Source organism: Podarcis pityusensis (assembly GCF_964106645.2).
Source record: "Podarcis pityusensis genome assembly, chromosome: 14".
Classification (NCBI taxonomy): domain Eukaryota; kingdom Metazoa; phylum Chordata; class Lepidosauria; order Squamata; family Lacertidae; genus Podarcis; species Podarcis pityusensis.
The window spans coordinates 30,091,126-30,116,015 of record NC_138039.1 but is presented as its reverse complement, the minus strand read 5'-3'; the positions used below and the strand labels follow the sequence as shown (position 1 = coordinate 30,116,015).

The following is a 24,890-nucleotide window of genomic DNA, read 5'->3' as shown; positions in this document are numbered from 1 at the left end:
CTTTCAACACCGAAATTAAGATTCACAACAAATAATTTTCTTCATTGCTCACAGAGGAACTACTACTAAGACCCCAAATATCTGAAAAGTTGTCTCCATCCCTGCCTACAGGCCCTCCCAGGCTACCGGCAGAGGAGTACCTAAGTGTCGCTCCGTCACCTTCAGAAGTGTTGGCAGTTGTAGCCAAGGAGAGGGATTTCTCTGTGATGGCCCCTCAGTTCTAGAACTCCCTCCCCACAATGCCTGACATCATCGTTCCACAGCTTCCACCCAGTGCTGAAGACACACCTCTTTTACCCTGTCCCTTGGAAGTTAAGGTACAGTGGTACCTCGGGTTACATACGCTTCAGGTTACAGACTCCGTTAACCCTGAAATATTGCTTCAGGTTAAGAACTTTGCTTCAGGGTGAGAACAGAAATTGTGCTCTGGTGGCGCGGCAGCAGCAGGAGGCCCCATTAGCTAAAGTGGTGCTTCAGGTTAACAACAGTTTCGGGTTAAGTACGGACCTCCGGAACGAATTAAGCACTTAACCCGGGGTACCACCGTATTTTGTTTTGGGGGATTCACTTCCTTTTGTTGAATTTAAAGTCCCCTGTTCCATTTATAATGGTCTTGCTAGTTTTACAATCATAAACTGATTTATTTGATTTTATAACTGTATTATAATATCATCATATTATAATATCATCGTATCATCGTAACCTGTCCTGGGACCTTGCGGTGAAAGGGGTAGGTAAGGAATCCTATAAATGAAAGAATAAAGAATGAAATCAATTTATTCCTTGTGGGACACCAGCTTGGGAACTGGTATGGGGTTGTTCACCTCTGTTGGTATCATAGAAACATACAAGTTTGTATCAAAAATTAATCCTGCTCAGAGTGTTGTTGTTGTTGTTTAGTCGTTTAGTCGTGTCCGACTCTTCGTGACCCCATGGACCAGAGCACGCCAGGCACTTCTGTCTTCCACTGCCTCCTGAAGTCTGGTCAAACTCATGCTGGTAGCTTCAAGAACACTATCCAACCATCTCGTCCTCTTGTCGTCCCCTTCTCCTTGTGCCCTCCATCTTTCCCAACATCAGGGTCTTTCCCAGGGAGTCTTCTCTTCTCATCAGGTGGCCAAAGTATTGGAGCCTCAGCTTCACAACCTGCCCTTCCAGTGAGCACTCAGGGCTGATTTCCTTAAGAATTGATAGGTTTGATCTTCTTGCAGTCCATGGGACTATCAAGAGTCACCTCCAGCACCATAATTCAAAAGCATCAATTCTTCGGCGATCAGCCTTCTTTATGGTCCAGCTTTCACTTCCATACATCACTACTGGGAAAACCATAGCTTTTACTATACGGACCTTTGTTGGCAAGGTGATGTCTCTACTTTTTAAGATGCTGTCTAGGTTTGTCATTGCTTTTCTCCCAAGAAGCAGGTGTCTTTTAATTTTGTGGCTGCTGTCACCATCTGCAGTGATCATGGAGCCCAAGAAAGTAAAATCTCTCACTGCCTCCATCTCTTCCCCCTCTCTTTGCCAGGAGGTGATGGGACCAGTGGCCATGATCTTCGTTTTTTTGATGTTGAGTTTCAGACCATATTTTGCACTCTCCTCTTTCACCCTCAATAATAGGTTCTTTAATTCCTCCTCACTTTCTGCCATCAAAGTTGTGTCATCTGCATATCTGAGATTGTTGATATTTCTTCTGGCAATCTTAATTCCGGCTAGGGATTCACCCAGCCCAGCCTTTCGCATGATGAATTCTGCATATAAGTTGAATAAGCAGGGAGACAATATACAGCCTTGTCATACTCCTTTCCCAATTTTGAACCAATCAGTTGCTCCATATCCAGTTCTAACTGTAGCTTCTTGTCCCACATAGAGATTTCTCAGGAGACAGATGAGGTGATCAGGCACTCCCATTTCTTTAAGAACTTGCCATAGTTTGCTGTGCTCAACACAGTCAAAGGCTTTTGCATAGTCAATGAAGCAGAAGTAGATGTCTTTCTGGAACTCTCTAGCTTTCTCCATAATCCAGCGCATGTTTGCAATTTGGTCTCTGGTTCCTCTGCCTCTTCTAAATCCAGCTTGCACTTCTGGGAGTTCTCGGTCCACATACTGCTTGAGCCTTCCTTGTAGAATTTTAAGCATAACCTTGCTAGCGTGTGAAATGAGTGCAATTGTGCGGTAGTTGGAGCATTCTTTGGCACTGCCCTTCTTTGGGATTGGGATGTAGACTGATCTTCTCCAATCCTCTGGCCACTGCTGAGTTTTCCAAACTTGCTGGCATATTGAGTGTAGCACCTTAGCATCATCTTTTAAATTTTAAATAGTTCAGCTGGAATATCATCACTTCCACTGGCCTTGTTATTTGCAGTGCTTTCTAAGGCCCATTTGACTTCACTCTCCAGGATGTCTGGCTCAAGGTCAGCAACCACACTACCTAGGGTGTACGAGCCATCCATATCTTTCTGGTACAATTCCTCTATGTATTCTTGCCACCTCTTCTTGATGTCTTCTGCTTCTGTTAGGTCCTTACCACTTTTGTCCTTTATCATGGTAATCTTTGTACGAAATGTTCCTTTCATATCTCCAATTTTCTTGAACAGATCTCTGGTTCTTCCCATTCTGTTGTTTTCCTCTATTTCTTTACATTGCTCGTTTAAGAAGGCCTTCTTGTCTCTCCTTGCTATTTTTTTGAAATCTGCATTCAATTTCCTGTATCTTTCACTATCTCCCTCGCATTTTGCTTGCCTTCTCTCCCCCGCTATTTGTAAGGCCTCGTTGGACAGCCACTTTGCTTTCTTGCATTTCCTTTTCATTGGGATGGTCCTGCTCAGAGTAAACTCACTGAAATTAACGCAACTATCTTAGCTCTAATAACTTTCATGGGTCTATTGAATACTGGTCATTGACTGTAACAATAAAGATTTGATTTGATTTGATTTGTGAGCCTGGTCTGGGTAGGACTACAGTGGCACCTCGGTTTTTGAACGTAATCCGTTCCAGAAGACCATTCGAGTTCCAAAACTGAAACTCAGTATGGAAGCCTCAAAACGGAAAACTCAATACGGAAGCAGCATTTCCAGTTCAACTTCTGAGGCACGTCTGAAAACCGAAGCATTTACTTCTGTGTTTACGGTGTTCGAAAACCGAAATGTTCGTCGACGAAGACGTTTGAAAACCAAGGTACCACTGTAGCTTTGAATACAACCTTCAGAGGGGAAACCATCTCTAACAAAGTGTGCCAACCAAAAACCCTTCCGGCTGGGCTCACCTGTGGCTCAGACTCTTCCCCTTCCAGCTCTTTGAACAGGTCTTCCGCACCGAACTTCAAGATGGCCGTCAGCTCCTCTTTGTTGAAAGGGTTTGTGCTGCAAGGGAACAAGAAGGAAGTGGACGTTGGACCTACTGGAGGGCAGCATCTCAAGGAAGGCTGATATACACCAAGAGAGACTAGTTAGTTTGGATCTGTAGTCCTCAAGAGAACCTGTCCCCATCCTCTCTCATCCCCCTTACTTGGATCTGCCAGAGTTGTTGTCCAGAACAGTTCGTCCAGTGGTGTCCATGCGCTGTATCACCAGATGGTCTAATACCATCTTCTTCTTGGCTCTTTCTATAATCTCTTCTTCCACCGTCCCCTTCGTAACCAATCGATAAATATTCACCTGCGGGGGGGAGGGGGAAGGGTACAGATAAAAGCTCCATTTCCCAGAGAGTCAGATCACGGTTCCTCTCTTACCCCAGAGCATGAAAGCCAAAAGCTTTTCTTTCTCCTGTAAATGCAACATCTTTTTAATTCAAGATGACAAAGACAGAACCTATGGGGTCCTTCTGCTTGATGAGCTACTACTTTGCCCCTGACTCCTGCCCTTCAAGCCAGAGGAGCTCGAAGGAGGTGCCACATGTAAACAGCTTAGAGGTTTTGTTTCCCCTTAATGCTGAAGAGCTCTATACGACCGTGGCTGCTTCTAAAGTAGAGGTCTGAACCAACTGTGGAATTACCTCTCTACAAAGTCTCCCTTCTGCACCATACATTTAAACCACTATGATACCACTTTAAATGGTCATGGCTTCCCTCAAAGTATCCTGGGAAGTGTAGTTTGGTAAGGGTGCTGAGAGTACCGTATTTTTCGCGCTATAGGACGCACCGGCCCATAGGATGCACCTAATTTTGGGGGGGGGGATAAAGGGGGAAAACATTATTTTCCCCCCAGGCGCGGGGCTGGGGCGGGGGAAGCCCGAGCTTCCCCCGACCCCAGCCCCCAGAACAGGCAGCTCTCCGCAAGCGCCGGGCTCCCATGGCTTGCGGAGAGCTGCGCGAAGCTGTCCCCCAGCTTGTGGGGCTGGCGGCAGGGAGAAGCGGGCTTCTCCCCGCCACCAGCCTCCAAACCAGGTCCGGGGACAGCGGGCTGCATTCGCCCCATAGGACGCACACACATTTCCCCTTCGTTTTTGGAGGGGAAAAAGTGCGTCCTATAGGGCGAAGAATACGGTAGTTGGGAGACCCCCTACTCCAGGCATGGCCAAACTTGGCCCTCCAGCTGTTTTGGGACTACAACTCCCATTATCCCTAGCTAACAGGACCGGTGGTCAAGGATGATGGGAACTGTAGTCCCAAACAGCTGGAGGGCCAAGTTTGGCCATGCCTGCCCTATTCCCTTTACAGAGCTACAATTCCAGGGAGGTTTAACAATCAATCCCTCCTCCCAGAAAACCGGGGATATAGCTCTGGGAGAGAAACAGGGGGTCTCCCAACAAACGAATTCTTTGGGGAGAGCCACGACTGTTATTAGATGATTTTCAAATGGTTTTTTTTAATTGGTCTTCATATTGTTTTTAAAAACCAATTTAAAACTCCTCCATGAATCTGTCCGATCCTCTTTTACATTTTTAGATGTTTGCCGCCCTGGGCACCCTTGGGAGAAAGGACAGGATAGAAATTAAATAATAACAATGAATAACAGCATCTTATTAAACCTCTAAAAAAACAAAAAAAGGATTCCATGACTGAAATAGGGCAGAAAATATCCCTTTCTCCTGGTGTTACCTCAAATCCTATCTTTCCGTCTCCCTCTCCACCTACGGAATGAAGAAAGCAACTGGCACAGAACTAAGAGGTAACTGTCATGTCCGAAGAAAAACACCCCAGGAAAACGGCCTGCAGGAACTTTGTGGGCGTTCCAGAATCTTAGGGGCTGCTGCCACCCATCCATGGCTGCAACATGAGAGCTTCGGCTCTTTCTCTGACCTGCTTCTTCTGCCCTATCCGGTGAGCCCGGGCCTGAGCCTGCAAGTCATTCTGAGGGTTCCAGTCCGAGTCGAAAATGACCACCGTGTCGGCAGAGGCCAAGTTAATCCCCAGGCCACCAGCTCGCGTGGACAGGAGGAAACAGAAGTCCTGAGGAGGAGAAAAAAAGGCCCCAGTGCTAAGCACATGAATTGCTTCCCTGAGGCATTCCAAAGAAGTGATTTGCAATGCAATAACTGCACACATAGACACACATATTCCTTTGGAGGGAAAACCTTTGGGGAACTAGAGGGCAGATTTCTGCACAGGGATGTTTCTGATAAGAGGCTGAAAAAGAAATCTGGCCGGCTAGCCAAGGACAAAGCTTGGATAGAAAGGAAAAGTTTCAATCTCCCAAAAAACTCTTTGCAAAACGTTTGCAACGATATCCCCTTTCTTTTTTTTCTTCCTTTTAAATTTTTTTATTCAGTTTTACAATATACATTTGAATTTAAACATTAATCATACACATATAGGATTCCCTGAACCCTTAGACTTCCCTCCACGCCTCCATGGTTTCCATTGTCAAACTTTTTTTTATTGCATCTTATAGTTTCTCTATTTATCTTAAAAATCCATTTTTACCTCAGTTTTTCATACATTACAAGTGTTACTGTAATCCTGCCAAAGATTTTTAGTTGTTTACAGTGTTCTCTTTGATAGCTTATAAATTGTCCCCATTCCTTGTTAAAGTTTCTATCTTCCTGGTTTCTGATATTCCCGGTCATTTTCGCCATTTCGGTGTAATCCACCATCTTTATCAGCGACAAATGGCTGATAAAGATGATAAATATGACATCCCCTTTCTTGTGGTACTCGCTGCCTCCCCTCAGAAGACCCTGCCAGCTGCTGCCCTCCCTCTGAATGGGCAGGTCACAATGATCATTACCTCTGAGCCGTCAGCATTGAAGTGATCCAGCGCCTGCTTTCGGATCTCGCCTTTGATTGAGCCGTCCAGGCGCTGCAAAGAACAACAGTGATTGAATCAAAGGACACTAGTGGAATCACTGCTTTTACACACTTACACACACTCACACAAAAACAATACCCTGGGTACTGCTGCAGCGGATAATTCAGAAACTCAAATCCCTGTCCAGCTTCTACCAGCTTGGAGCAAGGCAACACTTTAAAAATAACAGTGATTAAAAATAACCTTGTTGCCGCAGGGGACGGTGCCCGGGAAGCCTCAACAGGCACCAGGTGACTCCACAGCTCCCATTACAAGCCCTGAGCCAGGAACTGCTTGTGGAAGCGCTTATTTAAAAAAAAGGCGTAAGACACAAGAGGCCACATGGATAGGGGAAAGCTCAGTGGCAGATTTCAGTGCAGAGGGTCCCATAAGGATGTAAGAAGAGCCCTTCTGGATCAGGAAAATGGCCCATCTAGTCCAGCATCCTGTTCTCACAGAGGCTAACCAGATGGCTGTGGGAAGCAGGACCCAAGGCCAAGAGAACTCTCCGCCCTGTGGCTTCTGGTATTCAGAAGCATTACTGCCTCTCACCATGGAAGAAGAGCACAGCCCTTGCGATTAGTAGTCATTGATAGCCTTCTCCTCCATGCATTGGTCCAATCCTCTTTTAAAGCCTGCCTCCAGTGACAGTGAGTTCCACAGTTCAATGATGCGCTGCATGAAGAATGACTTTCTCCTATCCACCCTGAATATTCCAACATTCAGCTTCACTGGATGAAGTCCCAGACCAAAGCAGCAAATGTCTCCAGTTAAAAAGTACTTTTGCCGGGCTGAGATGTGCCCCCTGAACACCATAAGGACTAGAAACTTGCTTGCTTTAAAATAAAAGCTGAGATTCTCAGGAAACCGTACACTGTCTCTGTATGCCCACAGTATCTTAACATCAGAAGGAAGTCCTCTGCAGACCTATGTGTGATGCCTAAGGTGTACACGGATTCTTTGCGGAGGAAGGGTGGGGTATAAATTCAATAATAAAAATACAAAATGCATCATCCCCTCCTTTTCTTTCCATGCACCTTTGGTTTCCACATCTGAAGCTTATCTGAGACCGTCGCCTTTGAACCAACTAAGCCAGCAGCTTGTGCCTGTTTCACCCATGGCAGCCTCACCTGGAAAGGGTAGTGCTTGATGGCCAGATACTCTGCCAAGATGTCCAGCATTCTCACCATCTGGGAGAAGATGAGGACTCGGTTGCCCCTCTCGCGCAGCCTGCTCAGCAGTTTGTCCAGGAGGATGAGCTTCCCACTGCTCCTGATTAAAGACTGAAGGGGACATGGTGGTCATTTGCAAATGGCGCTTCCAAACCTGGACTGAGCCCTACAAATCAGGAAGATCCCTCGTTTGAATCTCGCCTAGTCAGCCATGAACTGACAAGGGGGGATTCAGGCAAGCCGATCTGTCTTAGCCTCAGTGTCTCCATCTGTAATATGGATGACAATGCTGCTGGCTTAACTTACAGCAGAGGTGGAGACCTTAAGAGCCAGGGGCCAAGTATGACCCTCTAAGAAAATCTATCTGGCCCTTAGGACTCGCCCCAGGCCACAGACCTCACATATCCTGCTCAAGTACTTCTGCATGACTGGAAAGCATTCCTGCATTGTGATTCTGCTTGCCTGGGTGAAGAAATTAGGTGTGAGGAAACCTCTGGGTCGTGTGGGGCTACTGGAATGTAGCCTAACGGAGCCTTATGGAGCTCTCCCGTGGATTACAGCTAGACAATGCATGTGAAGGATTTCAAACACTTAAAACTGCTATACAAATGTTACACATCTGTACACATTTAACAAAGCAGATGTCCAGAAGCAGTGTGCAACGGGGAACATAAGAAGGGCCTATTGGATCAGGCCAATGGGCCATTTAGTCCAGCATCCTGTTCTCAGATTGGCTGTGGGAAACAGTCAACCAGGATTCAAGTGCAAGAGCACTCTCTCCCCCTGTGGTAAGAAGCATGGCGGCCAAGCATATCCGCTATGGCTAGTACCACTGATAAAGTCTACTCCTCCATGAATTTGCCCAGTCCTCTTTTAAAGCCATCCAAGTTGGTGACCATCAGTGCCTCAAGTGGGAGGGAGTTCCACAGTTTAACTATATGCTGCATATTGTATAAACGTCTATCATGTTGCCTCTTACTTGTCTTTAAGCTAAAAAAAAAAAAGTCCCAAATGCGGCAATCTTTCCTCATAGTGGAAAGTTGCTCCATGCCCTTGACTGTTTGGTTTGCCCTTTTCTGACCCTTCTCCAACTCTGCAAGACCTTGCTGAAGTGAAGCGGCTGTGCAGCACCATTCTGAATGCAGCCGCACCCCAGGCTTATGTAACCAGCACATGGGCCAATGTGCTCCCTCCTTGCTGTCCCCCTCCCTCCCTCCACGTTACCCACCAGCAGCAGCTCCTGCCTATTCTCCCTCTCATTCTCCTCAGGGGCCTTGATCAGATAGCAGTGGTTGCAACACTTCTTCAGCTCCATCACGATGTTCAGGAAGCCGGACGTGCTCCCGCGCGTGCCTTTAGAGAGCGCTTTGTAGTTGCGTGTTAAAATCCACCTGCAGAGCAAGCCGGGAACGGGGCGTCAGGAGACATGAACTCCCAACTGTGTTACATCCAAGGCTGGCTAATAAGGGGACTTGGGGAGACAATCCTAACCAAGTGGGTGTGCTGCAAGTTCACAGAGACTGAGCACAAGGGAAGTAAGGAATTCATATGTGAGCATAGGTCCTGAATCCAGCCACAATTGTAGCAATCATGCTCAAAGCAAAGGTATCACCAGGAGGTTTGCAAAAGTACAAAAGACAATATTTAGGAGGAAAACCCTCAAGGTATTTGAGGTGGCGGGAGGGCCCTCCAAATGAGAACTATGAAAACAGAGAAAGTGCCACGAACACAGAAATTTCATGGGAGGATAAAAGGGGGGCAGGGGAGAATGGAATGGAGTATCCTGGAAGAGGGTGTGGCTGGCCGGGCACACTCCATACTGCTGCATTTTGCAGCAGATTTCACTTATAACTATGAAAGGCATTCCCTGCTTCCTAATGGTCCTGGAATTTAAGGACATCCACAATGCAGCTTTTGCCACTTGCAATTTAAACAGCCTGACGTTACACAAACCCCGTGTCTTCTAGAAAGCAGAGGGACTCATTGGTTTTGAATTAAAACTTGGGAAGCCACTTGTAAAGCTGAAAGGGTTTTGTGCTGCTGTCAACCTGCTACCCTTCAGACAGTTTGGACCACAGGTGGCTGAAGCTGGTGGAACTTGTGGCCCAAACATCTGGAGGGTGACCAGGCTGGCAAAGAGGATGCCAGGAGCAAAAACTACTACTATTGGAGGAACCTGGCTCCTGTGCTCTTACACGAGTCACTGGCCCAGATAGGACTCTAGCAGTGACTCATGCAGAGATGCAACAGAGAACTTCCTGTGGGTAGCTAATGCTACTCCATCTTTGCATCAGGAGGGAAACAAATGCTCCAAATCACATGCAAAGATGGGGAAAGGATAAATCACACAGAGATACATCAGGCAACCTCTTCGGGTTGTGGGGTGATATTGGGGTTCACAGGGGCCTTTATCTAATAATCTTATTCCCCATGGTGCATTGAGGTGTACTGAGAATCTTTCTTGCAGCACAGCCTCTGGCAAGTCCTGGCCGTGACACCAGGCACCTACTTGTAATACTGTTTCTGCAAGGCAGACATCTCCACCCGCAGGATCTGTTCCACTTTGGCAGGGAGTGATTTCTCCACGTCCTTCTTCACTCTGCGCAGGAGGAATGGCTCCAAGACTTTGTGGAGGCTCTGGTAGCCGTTCTCGCGCCCTTTCCCATGGTCGTCTTCAAAATCTTCCCACAGCTCAAACCTGACAGTGAGAACAGGGCACAAAAAAGGGGCGGTGAAGATGAGCTGGCAGGACTCCCTCTTCCTCCTCTTTCTGACCCACCCACCCTCAAAACATATCAAAGGCTACCCAAATTCTGCACTAGTTTGCAGGTTCAGAACAGAATTGCTTTCAAAACCATCTGCAGCAGATTCTCACTTTGTGTTGGCAAGGAAGTAAAGAGGCTGCAGGGTGGAGATGAAAGGGGCAGGTGCTGGGGATCCTCCCTGAGTCTGCACACTCACGTATATGCACGCTCGTACTCACAGGCACACACACTTGGATCCACACTCACCTGGGCACATGCTCGCACACACACACCCATGTCCATGCATGCACTCACACTCAGCCACAAACCCCTATGCCATTTTCTGTGCTTGGAAGAACTGGAGCTCTGTTGAGTACATTTGCATCTCTTTTTTTTATCTTATTCTCTATTTTTCTTCTGCTGCTAATCACGGGGGGCAGGGGGCAAGGAACTCTATACAGAGCCCCCTGCCCAGTACGGAGCTCTCTGCCCAGCCACGTTAAAAGCTGCCACTGGCAATGTCCTTTCAAGCCAACTCTTGCTGCATTAAGGATTAGAAGCATGCAAGTTCACTTTTGACCTTAGGGTCTAGGAGCCCTTTCCAAAAAAGGAACCAAGGAAGGAAGGCTTAAGAGACTGCTCAGAAAACCCATCCCTGCACTTTTGGTGGCTCCCTCTGCAGTATCTCATAACACACACATACCCCCACAGCTTCTTCCAAACTCTCATGCTCCCACCGCTCTGCGCCCTTTGTGTTCCATTTGCCCTGGAGGCAGGTGTAACTTTTGATGTATAGTAAGGAGGCTTACTTCTCCGGCATGATAAAATGCAGCAGGGACCAGAGCTCTTTGAGAGAATTCTGAAGGGGCGTCCCAGTGATGAGCAGCCGGTGGTTCGACTTGAAGTCGATCAACGTCTTGTACAGCAAGGAGTCGTCGTTCTTCAAGCGATGCGCTTCGTCCACACCCAAGAAGGCCCAGTTAATGCTCCCCAGAACGGTCTAGAGCAACACATCAACAAGGTCTTTTTCAAACCTACTAGCTTTTCCGGCAAGCTCTTTTCCACATCTGCCGAAGGAACTCTGCACACTGGCCCCCCAGAAAATCGCAGGCCCCGTCTCCATTTAAAGCACTATGATACCACTTTAAACAGCCACGGCTTCTCCCAAAGAATCATGGGAGCTGTAGTTTGTGCTGAGAATTGTTAGGCAGCCCCTACTATCCTCACAGAGCTACAATTCCCAGAACGGTTTAACCATCTGTCACTCTTCCCAGGGAACTCTTGAGAACTGTAGCTCTGTGAGGGGACCAGGGGTCTCCTAACAACTCTCAGCACCCTTAACAGATTACAGTTCCCAGGGTGCTTTAGGGGGAAGTCCTGACTGTTTAAAGGGATAGGATACTGCTTTATAATGCAGGTGGGGCCACAGTGTGTTGCAGAGGATTCTGGGGGAAGTTCTAGGCTACACACTCTGCCCACATACCAACAGCAGTTCTATCCTGCTCTGAATTGTCTACTCTGACTGGTAGCAACTCCTTGTAGTCTTGGGCAGAAGGAGAACTTTCCCATCCTCTGAAACCAGCTTGTTTTTTAACTGGAAATACCAGGAATTGAGCTGGGGATTTTCTGCACCTAACTCATCTGCTCTGCCGCTGAGACCTGGCCCCCTTCCCATTTCAGGAAAGCTGGATACCCTCAAGCACATGAGCACTCTCTCCCCTTCCAGCATATTCAGAACTGTCCTGCCTCTGATGGTAGCAGCAGGGCCGAGCCATCATGGCTAGCTGCCTTATCCTCCATGTCTGAATGGCAACTTCAGAGCAGGGCAAAACTTAAGTGCTGTGTCTCTGGGAGCAAGGAGGAGATCTATGGTGCCTTGAAGGACACAAAGCAAGCAAGCCGCCTTTTACAGAGGGTACTTGGCCCCCCCAAGTATTGCAACCTAGGAAGGAGCTGCATGGAGAGAAGGAAGCTGCGTTAACAAATCAGAGTCCCTTGTGGCCCGGAAGACCCAGGTTAAAATCCTTGCTCCGCAATTCATTTAACATGCCCTGTTTTTAAGCTGAAGATGTACCATTGAACACAGACGTTTTGCAAGAGGAGAGCCAATGAAAACAAGGAGGAGGTTCTCGTCACCAGTGGTATACGAAGGAGTGCCCGTTTCCAAGGAGAAAGACAACAGTCCTGCCCTCGCCTACGCAATCACCTTGTCCTTCAGGAGAATCTCGTACGTTGTGATGAGCACGTTGAACTTCAACCGTTTGGTCTGCGCGTGGATCCACTCATACTCACGGATCTGAGGAGGAGGCAAAAGTTCAGGCATGAGCTTCATCTGCAAGGCACATTCTTAGATGGGGGTCTTTCCTAGCTCTGCCCAGAGAGGCCAAGGATTGGACCTGGGACCTTCAGCATGCAAAGCAGCTGCTCCATCAGTGTGAAAGGAAAGCAGTGCTAGCATGATACCGAATTGGCCCGAATATAAGCCGCACTTTTTTTCTTCCAAATTCCAACCGTGAAGTTAAAGTGCAGCTTAAATTTGTGACCTTACAAAAATGGGCTTTTATGATATCACTGCTGAAACAGACATACGGTAAAACAGAAGAAAAAAATGTTTTATTGCTGGTTTGCGAGCTTGAGACTGTTGTGCAATTAACCCGTAGGGTTTTCTTCTACATTGGCCATTTACGGGTGTGAGTGCCTGCGGACAGCAATTCAATAGCGATTTGCGATTTTAGCGATTGTACGATAACTTTTTCAGGCTTGCAAGATCAAAGGCTTAAAATTGGCTCGGAGTTACAATTCTACGAACCACAGCAATTTTCAGTCTGTAACCCAATTTTAAGGGAGCGGCTTATAATCAGGTTGTTGTCTTTTTTTTTTTTTCCCCTTGAATTTTAAAGGCGCAGCTTATTTGCGGGTGCGGCTTATATTCAGGCCAATATGGTAGTGAGGAAAACTAATACAATATTCCCCAAATTTGAATGTATGCCAAGATTTCTTGTGGGGCTTCAGCACTTTCTTACAAATAAGGGGAATACAAATAAGGAAAAAAGAGAAATAATGATTGCACAGTCAATATAGGCTTGCCTTGGGGAGGAGATTCAACATTCACTTTGCATTACTACTTCTTTAGAAAAGCCAAACACATTGACATGAAACAGTTTGTAGTTTTTACAAAAGTAATTATCTGTTCAATGCACTGGCAGCCCAGTCCTTCAGGAATGCTGAGTTTTTTTGACCCTGTGTTTGCAAAACCCACCCCGAGATACGATCCCATTTGCACGTTCTCTGTTAACCCAGCTTCTTGGGCTGTAGCTTACAGCGTTCCTGCTCATCTGATCTCCGATATAGACGACCACATTGATCTCCGGGGCCCAGATCTCAAACTCCCTCTGCCAGGAGGTCAGCGTCGACAAGGGCACCACGATCACGAAGGGGCCGTACAGCTGGTGCTGATGGAAGAGGTAGGAGAGGAAAGAGATGGTCTGGATGGTTTTCCCTAAGCCCATCTCATCTGCCAGGATGACGCTGTTGCTCCTGAAAGGACACAGGAGAGGAGAGGAGGAAACGATCAATGCCCATGACTCACTGGTCAGCTCACATTTCCAACGCCTTTCTGGTATAAGCCAGAAGGTTTATGCTGCTTCTTCATGCATGTCATCCTAATCAAAACACTGTCCTACTTATTTTCCTCTTTTAATTCAGATTTACTGTTTTCGTGGAAAATACAGAAAGGGTTTTTTGTTTTGTTTTAACCCAACTCTGCAGAAACATTTTGATGAGGACAACATTGTGTGGATACCACAAGTATCTTGCACACATGAGTAGCAGCGTAAAAGAATCCACAATAAATCCACCAACTGATTCCTATTGACCAAGCCAATAGCCAAAGGAGCCATTTCTTGCTTTCCAGGAAAGGGAAAGGGGGAGGAAAGAGATTTTAGCAGGGTCCTGGTGAGGCTTCCAAGACCTCCACAAAGTTGTATTAAAGATTGCATTGCAAAAATGCAAAGTACCTTAAGAACATTCTTTTTTGGAATAGCCTGCATTTCTCATCAGATAAAACTGTATATTAGTATTACAGATTTGGGGGAAGAGGGCATCTCCCTTTAAGAGCATGTCTCATGCTTACTTTTTTAAAAAAAACCTTTTAACAACTATATAATGTTCTCAGCACAGGTCAAAGTCTCCTTTTCTTTTCTTTTTTAAGAAAACAGATTTGCACATTTGGCAGGTACTTCTAGTTCGTTTATTAATTGCTTTTTTATCCAAACCATCCTGCAAAGAGCTCAGGAAAACGCAGGCACTTCCCATCCACCTCCAACAATTATATCCCCAAAACAACAACTCTGTTCAGTGGGTAACTATTAAAAAAAAAAATGGGCCCCAGTCACTGAATATACAGAAGCAGTAGATTTTTCAGAAATGTACATGCTTCATAAGGGTAATCGCAAAGGAAGCTGACTATCTAGCTCAGCATTTGTCTACACCAGGGGTGGGGGATCTTTTTCAGCTGGAGGGCCACACTCCTTCATAGCTAACCTCCCAGGTCCGCATGCCAGGGGCACAACAAAAGGTGAAGTTAAGTGGACCATAGGCATGGATAGGAACACATCCCAAATCTGGGCTTTGGGCTGTAACTCTGTGACAAAGCATTTGCTCTGCATGCAGAAGGTCCCAGCTTAAATCCATGCCATTTTCAGATACGGCTGGGAAAGACATACACACACTGTTCTGAAACCCCCAGAGAGATGCTGCCAGTCAGTGTAGACAACGTTGAGCTAAATGGACCAAAGGTCTGACTTAGGATAAAGCAGCCCCCTGCCCATTCTGATGACAACAGAGAATGCCTGTGATTTGCAGGTGAACCACCACCACCAGCCCAGGTTGAACAACACTGGGGAAAGCCAAGGAAAAGGGTCCCGAAAAGCTTGGATTCACTCTCAAGTTCAAACCCAATCATCCCTCCAGCCAACTTCCTTTCACCTACTTGCACCATGAGTGAGCCAGCCAATTGAGGCCTTCCAGCTGGTAGTCTCGGAGCTCCAGGTTCTCACCACCAATGTAAGCTGGCTGTTTCTTCAAGGCAACGAATCGAGGCCTCTGCTTCAGCACCTGGGAAGGCAAGATAATCGACTCTTGGTCAACTGAATAAAACTGAAGGGTTTGAAAGTTGGAAAGGGCAATCAGGTTCTCCATGCAGGTTCTCCAAGTCTAGGTGCTGACCTTTAAAGCCCTAAACGGCCTCGGTCCAGTATACCTGAAGGAGCGTCTCCACCCAGACTGAGATCCAACACCGAGGGCCTTCTGGCGGTTCCCCTACTGCGAGAAGTGAAGCTACAGGGAACCAGGCAGAGGGCCTTCTTGGTAGTGGTGCCCCCCTTTGGAATGCCCTCCCATCAGTTGTCAAAGAAATTAACAACTATATGACTTTTAGAAGACATCTGAAGGCAGCCCTGTTTAGGGAAGCTTTTAATTCGATGAATTACCGTATTTTAATATTTTGTTGGAAGCCGCCCAGAGTGGATGGGAAAACCCAGCCAGATGGGTGGGGTATAAATAATAATAATTATTGTTGTTGTTGCTATTGTTGTTGTTATTACAAAGAGTGCATCACATAGTTGAAAGGTTCACCAACATTTACGAAGGAAAGCATATGGTTTTTCCAGCTAGCGACTATCCACTGGAGAGAAATCAAATCTATTTTGTGTGTGTGTGTGTGTGTGTGTGGACAAAACAAAGTCCAGAGAGGTAAAGGAAAAGCAGACAAACCTTACAATCCCGGGTGGGCATCGTTTTGGAGTTGTTCCTACTGTTGAAGCTGTCAATGCAGTGCTGGAATTTTTTGCTTATCAAGGCCTCATCCTCCCAGCTGCAATCTGCGTACGAAAGCCCCATCCACTTGCAAAGGTATTCGGGATCAGTGGAGGAGGATTTGCGGTTGTGAGCTACAGGTGTTGAAACAAAACAACAAAACAGCAACACAAACTGGTGTCATCTTTGACAGGTGCTACCCTACACGAGGCCCCTTCTGAAAAAACTGGCGCCGTTTGTTTCAGTGAAGCCATTAAAAGCATTAAAAGTTACCTGGAAATTCAGACCCAGGGATTGCCGATTTGCTCGTCTTCACAGCTGCGTATCAAGAACAGAACAGCACCAATAAATAAAGCGATGTAGAACTGTGAAGACCATCAAAAGAATGTAAGAAGGGCCCTGAAGATGGATCAGGCCAAAGGGGGCCCATCTGGTCCAGCACCCTGTCCTCACAGTGGCTAAAGGCATCCACTGGATGCTCAGAAGCAGGACTCTAGTGCAAGAGCACTCTCTCCCCACCTGCGACTCTGGTAACTAGCATTCAGTGGCATACTTGGGGCGAACACAGAGCTCTGGACTCACCAATCACTCTCTCCACTATCTGGTACTGTTTGTTCAACTCGGAAGCCAGCTCTTGCTGGCAGTTATAGTATTCCACATCTTCGGGAGTCACCTTTGCCAGCCTGTGCAGGAAAGAGACAGATAAAGGCCCTTTGCAGAGTGAGTGCAGGTAAAAGCTAGAACAGGAGGCTGCCAATGTGCTGCCCTGAGGTGCCCACAAAAGGTCTCCAAACCTAACTCCTCAAAAATCCACAATGTGAAAGAGACTGTTTGCTCTTCCTGCTCAGTTTGCACTGGCTCAAGTCTCTCTTACATTGAACACACACTCTTAAACGTGATCATGTTTCTACTGGGTGCCAAAACTGAACGTCCACCCTCTCTTCTATTCTAAACAGAGAAGAGGAGCTTCTTTCTGTAAGAGCAGTGGCTGACAATAGGTGCCTTTCCTCCTCACCGATGAGTGTGTTTGATCTGGTAGTCTTGCACCATTTTGTATCCTTCTCTCTTTTTCTGCTCTTTCAGATGTGGCAGCGAACTTGTGTTATGCCACGGCCCCAGAGGAGCCATGTTGCATTATGCCACACCCCTACGGAAGCCATCTTGCACTGTGCCATGCCCCCAACGACAGCCATTTTGTGTTATGCCACACACCCCGTGGCTGCCATCTTGTGACTGGCACCCATGGCACTCCCTTAAAACTCCAAATGTGGACATTGGCCCCCAAAGGTTGGCGACCCTTGAGAGCCAGAGCATCCGAGCGCTATCCTGCCCAAACTATTCCATGAAGATTTTAAAGCCACTTGAAAAGCTGAAGCACGTTTCAATCAAGAGAAGCGTTCAGAGCCCGACTTTCATATCTGGAAGCGGGGGGGATGTTACACCCACTTCAGGCGTGACACTGAGAGCTGATCCCACAATTCCTCCAAGGGAGCTCACAGCGACATGCAGGCTCCCTGCCCTCCATTTTATCCTCATGTAACACCCCTGTGAGAAGGGACGCGGGTGGTGCTGTGGGTTAAACCACAGAGCCTAGGACTTGCCGATCAGAATCCCCGCGACGGGGTGAGCTCCCGTTGCTCGGTCCCTGCTCCTGCCAACCTAGCAGTTTGAAAGCATGTCAAAGTGCAAGTAGATAAATAGGTACCGCTCTGGCAGGAAGGTAAACAGCGTTTCCGTGTGCTGCTCTGGTTTGCCAGAAGCGGCTTTGTCATGCTGGCCACATGACCCGGAATCTGTACGCCAGCTCCCTCGGCCAATAAAGCGAGATGAGCGCCACAACCCCAGAGTCGGTCACAACTGGACCTAATGGTTAGGGTCCCTTTACCTTTACCTTTAACACCCCTGTGAAGCTAAACTAAACTAAGGGATCGTGACTGGGCCAAGGTCACTCAGAGAGCTTCACAGCCAAGTGGGGATTTGAACCCTGGTTTCCCAGGTCCTAGTCAAACATTCAAACCACTACACCAACATGGAAGTGGTGTGGGAGCTCGTTCCGTGTGGCTAGACCTGCATCCTGCTTCGTGCAAGTGTCCTTCCTAGGGAAGAGGACCCCTGAATACAGAGGAGACTTACCACTGCTTGATCTCATCCTCTTTCTTCTTGAAGTTCTCCAGCTTCTTCAGCCCTTTGACCTTCTGCTGCTGCAGGGAATCTTCACTCTCCCACGTGCTGTGGATGTACGACCAGCCTTTCCACTTAATCAGGTACTGGAGCTCCCCTTCCTCCTTCTCAGGATCAAAGTCGGCACAAGGGTCCCCGTTCGCTTCTGTCGCGTAGACAGTGGTGGAAGCGCCAGTGGCTGTCAAAGAGACAGCAGAAGTTAATCAACGTTAGGAAGAGCCCGCCGGGTCAGGGCAATGGCCCATCTTTGTCCTGCATCCTGTTTTCTCAGGAGTCAACTCAGATCCCTGTGGGGAACCAGCAAGCAGGATGCAGCACAAAAGCACTCTTCCCCCACCAACCCCTTTGGTTTGCAGCATCTGGCTCCAACCAGAGCATAGCCATTGGCTAGTAGCCACAGAAAGCCTTGTCCTCTGCGCATTTGCCCAATCCACTTTCAAAGCCGTCCAAGTTGGTGGCCATCACGGCCTCCTGCAGAAGCGAGTTTTGCAGTGAGAAAACTTCAAACCTGCAAAAATGCTTGGGAACTCCCTCCCATTAAATACCAGACGGGCGCCTTCTCTGTTGTCTGTTTGGCCCCTTCTAAAATCATCCCAATTTGGTATCTGTCTTTTTCGCAGCCAACTGAAGCCTCTGTTTTTTTGGCCAGACATTCCAGCATATTGAACAGCTGGTTTTAAGTTTTTTGTTTTATAATTCAGTTGGTTAAATGGCACTGCTGTTTTTTGTGTTTATGTTGTTTTATTGCTGAACGCTATTGCATGGGGGGGTTTCTATCTGTACCTGTGCATCACCCTGTCGGGAGTTGACCAAGCTTAGCTAAATATACCAAGTGAGACCACTGGCACAAGGCAGGTGCCCCCTGCTTATAGACACTCACCTCCTTTCTTGCCCACCCTGCTGTCTATCACTTTCTCGATGGTCTCGCTGTTATCCTGCTGTTCCTCAGTCCCTTCTCCTGTCATTTCAATCAGGTCGTCCGAGTCCGTCTCAAAGTCATCGTCTTCCTTGTAACTTCGGGCAGGACCAAAAAGGCAACAGCATAAGTCTCTTTCTTTCTTTATATATATATATATAAACAAATGTGCTTATATTCTGCTGTGCTGTGGGGCTCCAATCCCTCTTGGAGTGGCGAGGTCACAAGGCAGTGCTGGGTTCAACCCCCATGGCTGCTGACATGTTGGGTCCCCTGTCCTACTTAGCATGAGAGCACGGCACCCCAAAACATGCAAGACGCCCGACTCACATGAGACTGCGGCACCCAAAAACACTCATTTTTGGGGTGTCACGCTCTTGCATGGGAGTGCGCCCCAGGTTTGCGCTGAGATGTGTTGGAGGTTATGGTGGCACCATTCACATAACAAAAACTGCCAAAGTAGTACAGTCATACCTCGGGTTGAAGTAGCTTCAGTTTAAGCATTTTCGGGTTGCACACCGCGGCAACCCGGAAGTAACGGGCCGCGTTACTTCCAGGTTTCGCCGCTCGCACATGCGCAGACGCTCAAAATGACATCACGTGCAGGCGCGGAAGTGGCGAAACACAACCCATGCAGTCGTGTGTTACGTTCTACTCAGGATGCGAACGGGGCTCCGGAATGGATCCCGTTCGCATCCAGAGGTACCACTGTATAAACATCTTCAAAAGCAGGGGGGCCATGGCTTCGCTTTTGAAAAACAGGGGTCTGCAGTACTTAGCTAACTGGGAACTACTGATGTAGACAGTACTGAGCTACATGGACCAGTGATCTGACTCAGTGTAAAGCACCTTCCGACTTGATACACAAAACATTCCCTCAAGAGGCCACTTTTTTTTTCTTTTTAAAAAATTTCATTATGCTTTATTATACTTATTTACAACTGTACAACATAAACTTGAGTTCATTGTTACCAATAAACTGATACAAAAAGGGGAAAAAACTAACATTTTAACAATAAATTTTCTTCCAAAGCGTCAGACTTCCCGTCTTTTCCATATTTTGTTCTCTTGAAACCTATTGCATAGATTTGTCCATTTGTTTAGTAATAAAGTACAAATAATTGTATCATTCTCTTTTTGTACAAATTATTTACAGAGGTTATTCAAAGGCTATTACAGAATTTAAGTCACAGCAGCTGTTCTCAAGATATTTCTTGAGAACTTCCCAATTTGAGACGAACTCCTGCTTTGGCTTATCTTTGATCCTTTCTGAAAGGTTATCTAGCTCAGCATATTCTACAAATTTCAATAGCCACTCTGATTTGGAGGGGATTTTATCACTTTTCCAGTGTGTAGCAATAAATATTCCTGCAGCTACTGTAGCATATAGGGAAACCTTTCTTACGTTCTGAGGAATGTCAGGGCCTGTTATACCGAGTAGAAATGATTCTGGTTTGTTTAAGAAGGGATACCTTTAACTTTTTTTTTTTAGTTCCAAATAAAGATCACTCCAAAATATTTTAATCTTTTTACACACCCACCACATATGGAACATATTGGCACCTGGTTCCCCACATCTCCAACAATTATTTCGGACACTTTTGTACATTTTTGATAATTTCCAAGGCGTCAGATACCATCAATATAACATTTTTTGGGAATTTTCTCAAGAGGACACTCTTAGTAGAGGACTGAAGACAACACAGGGGTTCACATGCAGACACTGGTCTGCTTTTGCCCATATACAACTCTAGAAATGGTCGTTCTCCGTGCACCAGGGCTCCTGCCCGCCATTACCTGACGTTTTTGGCTGCTCTGCGCCGCGTCTGCCTTTTGGGTGCCTCGTCATCTTCATCATCATCTTCGTCCTCAGACGACTCTGTTTTCCTCCGCCTCTTCCCACGCTGGGGCTTGTGGACCTTTTTCGCGATGGCTTTGCTCGCTGCTCTAAAAAACAAGCATGAAAACAGACCACGGTGTGTATTATACAGATTGTGGGATACAAAGGGAGCAGCTGAGCAAGGACAGCCTTTCCCAACCTTGGTGCCCTCTAGATAAGGCACAGGCAAACTCCAGCCCTCCAGATGTTTGGGACTACAACTCCCATCATCCCTAGCTAACAGGACCAGTGGTCAGGGATGATGGGAATTGCAGTCCCAAACATCTGGAGGGCCAGAGTTTGCCTATGTTTGCTCTAGATGTTGTTGGGACTACATCACTCATCATCCCTGGCTATTAACTGTGCTGTCTGGGGCTAATGGGAGCCCAACAATTGTTTTCCACCATTTTGTATTTGTGTGGGGTTGTTGTTGTCGGTGGTGGTTCCTACTGAGGGGAGGTGTGTCGGGGAGGAGAGGAGCTGGGGAGAACAAGGGGGCCCAACTGCAGTAGTTGAGGATTGGGGGAGGTAAGCCCAGTCTCCCCTGGGAGCCTCAAGCCCAGCCAGGGAAGGGCAGGAAAATTTTCATTTCCTGAACATATATGTAGGTCAGGCTGCTTGTTAAAAGAGCCCAGAAGCAGAGTCTATGGGTGGGTGAGGGAAGCATGGAAAACCCAAGGAAGGCAGCACCCGCCCAACCCCTTCTTACCTCCTCAAGACAGGTCTCCGAGCTTTTATTTTCTTCTGCTCTGGTTCGCTTTCTGCGCTGGTGCGTTGTTCCTGTCCATCTTCCTCCTCACCATCGTCCTCAGAGCCCTCCCTCTTCCATCGTTCCCTAGATTTATAAGCAAAACGCCAACAAGGGTTATCATTATAATGTCCGGTTCTGGAGGGAGCACACAACATGCCAGGAACACAAGCACCCCTGCAGCTCTGGAGAAGTTGAGTCGGTGACCCAAGGTCCTCCTTGTTTTGCTCCTTTTTACTGAGATGTGCAACAAAACATTTGCAGAGCCCCTCTCGTCAAATCTGCCAGGATGATCGGATGCGTTTTATGTCCTTTCGCTCCTCTCAGATCCAAAGGCATCTATCGAGCTCGGTGCGGCCAAGTACTAAGCTGCAAGCAAGGGAAAACCCACCAGGAACTGACCCCAGACATTTTGCCATTTTTCCTCTTTGGAGTTTGTGATGTGAACAGAGCAAAATGTTGACACTCATTTTATTTCATTCTATGGCGTTTTTATGTACAGTGGTATCTCCGGTTGCGGATGGGATCCGTTCCGGAGCTCCGGGTTTCCGCAACCGGAGGGACCGCTTCTGCATGTGCACAGCAAAAACCCAGAAATATACATCCAGGTTTGCTGCTTACGTATCCTGAAGTTTATGTAACCAGAAGGATACGTAACCAGAGGTACGACTGTACTTGATTTTTCTCTTTTTACTCTATTATACACATTAGGATAATGTGCTCTATGTGCCTCTTGACCATTACACCAAGAAATACCACTGATATAGAGTTACTGGTCTTCAGCCAGGGGCTCAGCACTCCAAAGCGGGTCACAGCTTGGCCTGGGTGGAAGACTGCACTGAAAAACATTACCACCACTCCTTTGGCTAGAACTTTCCCCCTGCCTTTTTTCCTTTTTAAAAACAAAACAACAACAACAACAAGGAGGGCTCTTGGCTTTTAGAGTGAGGAAAAAGTTGCATCATCCAAAATTCTCTCTTCTGTGCAACTGTTATGCAGAAGATGTCCCCTTTTGCATCTAGAGCATGAATGGAGACCTGTAGCCTTCCAGATATTGTTAGACTTTAGCATGGCCAATGGATCAAAGGATAGTGGGAGCTGTAGCTTGAAAACATCTGGAGGGCTATATGATCCCCCTGCCCTAGAGAAGGAGAGAAAGGCATATAAGGTCGAAACATTAAAAACAATATAGCCCATGTTATAGGCTATCACACCTAAAAATGCTTGACTGGCTTCCCTGCAGAACAGGGGTGACTAACCTGTGGTTTTTCAGATATTTCTGAACCCTAATTCACATCAGCCACAGTCAGCACTTTCAATGGCCAGGGATGATGGGAGCTGGAGTCTAACATCTAGAACAGGGTTTCCCAAACTGGGGTTTCCAGCTGTTTTTGGACTACGATTCCCATCATCCCTGACCACTGGTTCTGCTAGCTTGGGATGATGGGAGTTGTAGTCCCACAACAGCTGGAGAGGAGACCTAAGTTTGGGAAACCCTGATCTGGAAGATCACAGGCTAGCCACCTTTGCTCTAGAGCAGGCATAGCCAAAGTGGTGCCCTCCAGTTGTTGATGGGGTACAACTCCCACCAGCCTCAGCCTGCATTGCCATTGGTCAGGGATGATGGTAGCTGTAGTCTGCAACAACTGGAGGACCTGGCATTGGCTACCTCTGCTCTAGAATGCCACAAATGTTGCTCTGAGTAGACACACAATTCATATGTGGGCTGCACAGAGGACATGAAGAATACATTGCAATGCCCTCTGGACGTTGCTGGACTACAATGTCCATCATCCCTGACCACTGGCCATGTTGGTTGGGGCTCATGGGAGTTGGAGTCCAGCAATATCTGGTGGGTACCAGTTTGAGGGTGGCTGTATTAATCTCAGGGTTGTGGGTTTGAGCCCCGTGTTGGGCAAAAGACTCCTGCATTGCAGGGGGTTGGATTAGATGACCCTTGTGGTCCCTCCCAACTCTATAATTCTATGATTCTACTATGTTCAAGAGGGATTAACATTTCAAGCATAAAACATTGGCAAGAACCCTCCTGAAAAAGGAACTCAGCGAGCACGGTGTTTAGTGTGACTGCCCATGTTTTGTGGAACAGCATTCCTGTTGAGATATGACAGCCCACTTCCAGCCTAGCTGTACTTTCTGGAATCAATGGATGAAATTTTTGTTCCAACTGGTTTTCTCAGCTGGACAAATGGGCCTTCACAATGAGGATCAATCTGTTAGGGTTTTAGTCTTGTTATAAATGCATTTGTTGTTTTTTGTGTTCTTAGCTGTTTTTAATATTCTTATGTGGAAGTCACCTTGAGGTGGTGGTTTAGAATGTGATCAATGAATCAATCATAGAAATAAGGATGCAGAGTTTTACAGGGCCCTCAAAACTTACGTTCTCTTCATTTGCTTTTGGCCTCTTCTTTTGGGGCTTTCGCTCTCAGACTCGCTATTTCCCTTAAACGAAAAAGGAGAGAGGAAGGGGAACCGTGAACGAGGCTGGTCGCAGGAGGCCAACCTTGCTGCTGCTGAATGCTCACGATCAGCTAACGGTGGTCGGACATGGAAGTCGTTCACACCCAAACTGCAAAAGCAGCAACACCAAACTACTCGGGACAAAACACTAGTAAGATGGCTCTCCTTGCCTAAGCAAAAAAATAAAAAATCTGCCATTTGGGCAAGCACCTGAATGCCTGCAGCCCTGACCCAAAAAGAAGGTCTATTCTGCTACAGGTGCACAAATGGGTGAAGAAGGGAGTACACAGCATGGAATAAAAACCCCAAAAGGCAAGGAGACTAAAATGAGTAACAAAACAAAACCAAGTGCACAAGGCAATCTATCAATAACCTTTACGCTGTCTTGTACAGAGTCAGACCCTTGGTCCATCTCATTCAGTATTGTCTGCACTGACTGACAGCAGCTCTCCATGGTTTGAGGCAGGGAGCATTTCCAGCCCTATCTGGAGATACTGGGGATTGAACCTTGGACCTTCTGCATACCAAGCAGATGATCTACCACTGAGCTACAGCCTTTCCCCACGTGTGACTCTGACAACCTCTCTAAGGGGCATGGGCTTCCATGTCTAAAAAAGTTTGTGACAGGCTAGGCTCTAGATCAGAGCTGGCCCAATTCAGCCTCCCAAGCAATTTGTTTCCATTGCCTCTCCTCTCTTCTCCAGTAAGAACACACCAATTTTGTCAGTGGCAGC

The 24,890-nt window shown here is 47.1% G+C and overlaps 1 protein-coding gene across 6 annotated transcripts in view; it reads right to left on the bottom strand.

Annotated features, from left to right (window-relative positions):
• The window catches only part of CHD2 (chromodomain helicase DNA binding protein 2), a 69,062-nt gene that overhangs the window by 20,166 nt on the left and 24,006 nt on the right, over nt 1-24,890 (bottom strand). For all 6 annotated transcript variants that reach the window (XM_080982080.1, XM_080982079.1, XM_080982082.1 and 3 more), the window contains 19 exons: nt 24,077-24,138; nt 21,640-21,765; nt 20,849-20,998; nt 19,016-19,149; nt 18,088-18,313; nt 16,537-16,637; nt 16,228-16,272; nt 15,913-16,088; nt 15,131-15,255; nt 13,461-13,677; nt 12,347-12,436; nt 10,950-11,140; nt 9,906-10,094; nt 8,625-8,787; nt 7,355-7,507; nt 6,165-6,236; nt 5,237-5,386; nt 3,505-3,653; nt 3,263-3,359 (listed from right to left, as the gene is read on the bottom strand). In XM_080982080.1, coding sequence (XP_080838206.1) covers nt 3,263-3,359; nt 3,505-3,653; nt 5,237-5,386; nt 6,165-6,236; nt 7,355-7,507; nt 8,625-8,787; nt 9,906-10,094; nt 10,950-11,140; nt 12,347-12,436; nt 13,461-13,677; nt 15,131-15,255; nt 15,913-16,088; nt 16,228-16,272; nt 16,537-16,637; nt 18,088-18,313; nt 19,016-19,149; nt 20,849-20,998; nt 21,640-21,765; nt 24,077-24,138 — 2,616 coding nt within the window. The remainder of the gene's footprint in view (nt 1-3,262; nt 3,360-3,504; nt 3,654-5,236; nt 5,387-6,164; nt 6,237-7,354; nt 7,508-8,624; nt 8,788-9,905; nt 10,095-10,949; nt 11,141-12,346; nt 12,437-13,460; nt 13,678-15,130; nt 15,256-15,912; nt 16,089-16,227; nt 16,273-16,536; nt 16,638-18,087; nt 18,314-19,015; nt 19,150-20,848; nt 20,999-21,639; nt 21,766-24,076; nt 24,139-24,890) is intronic.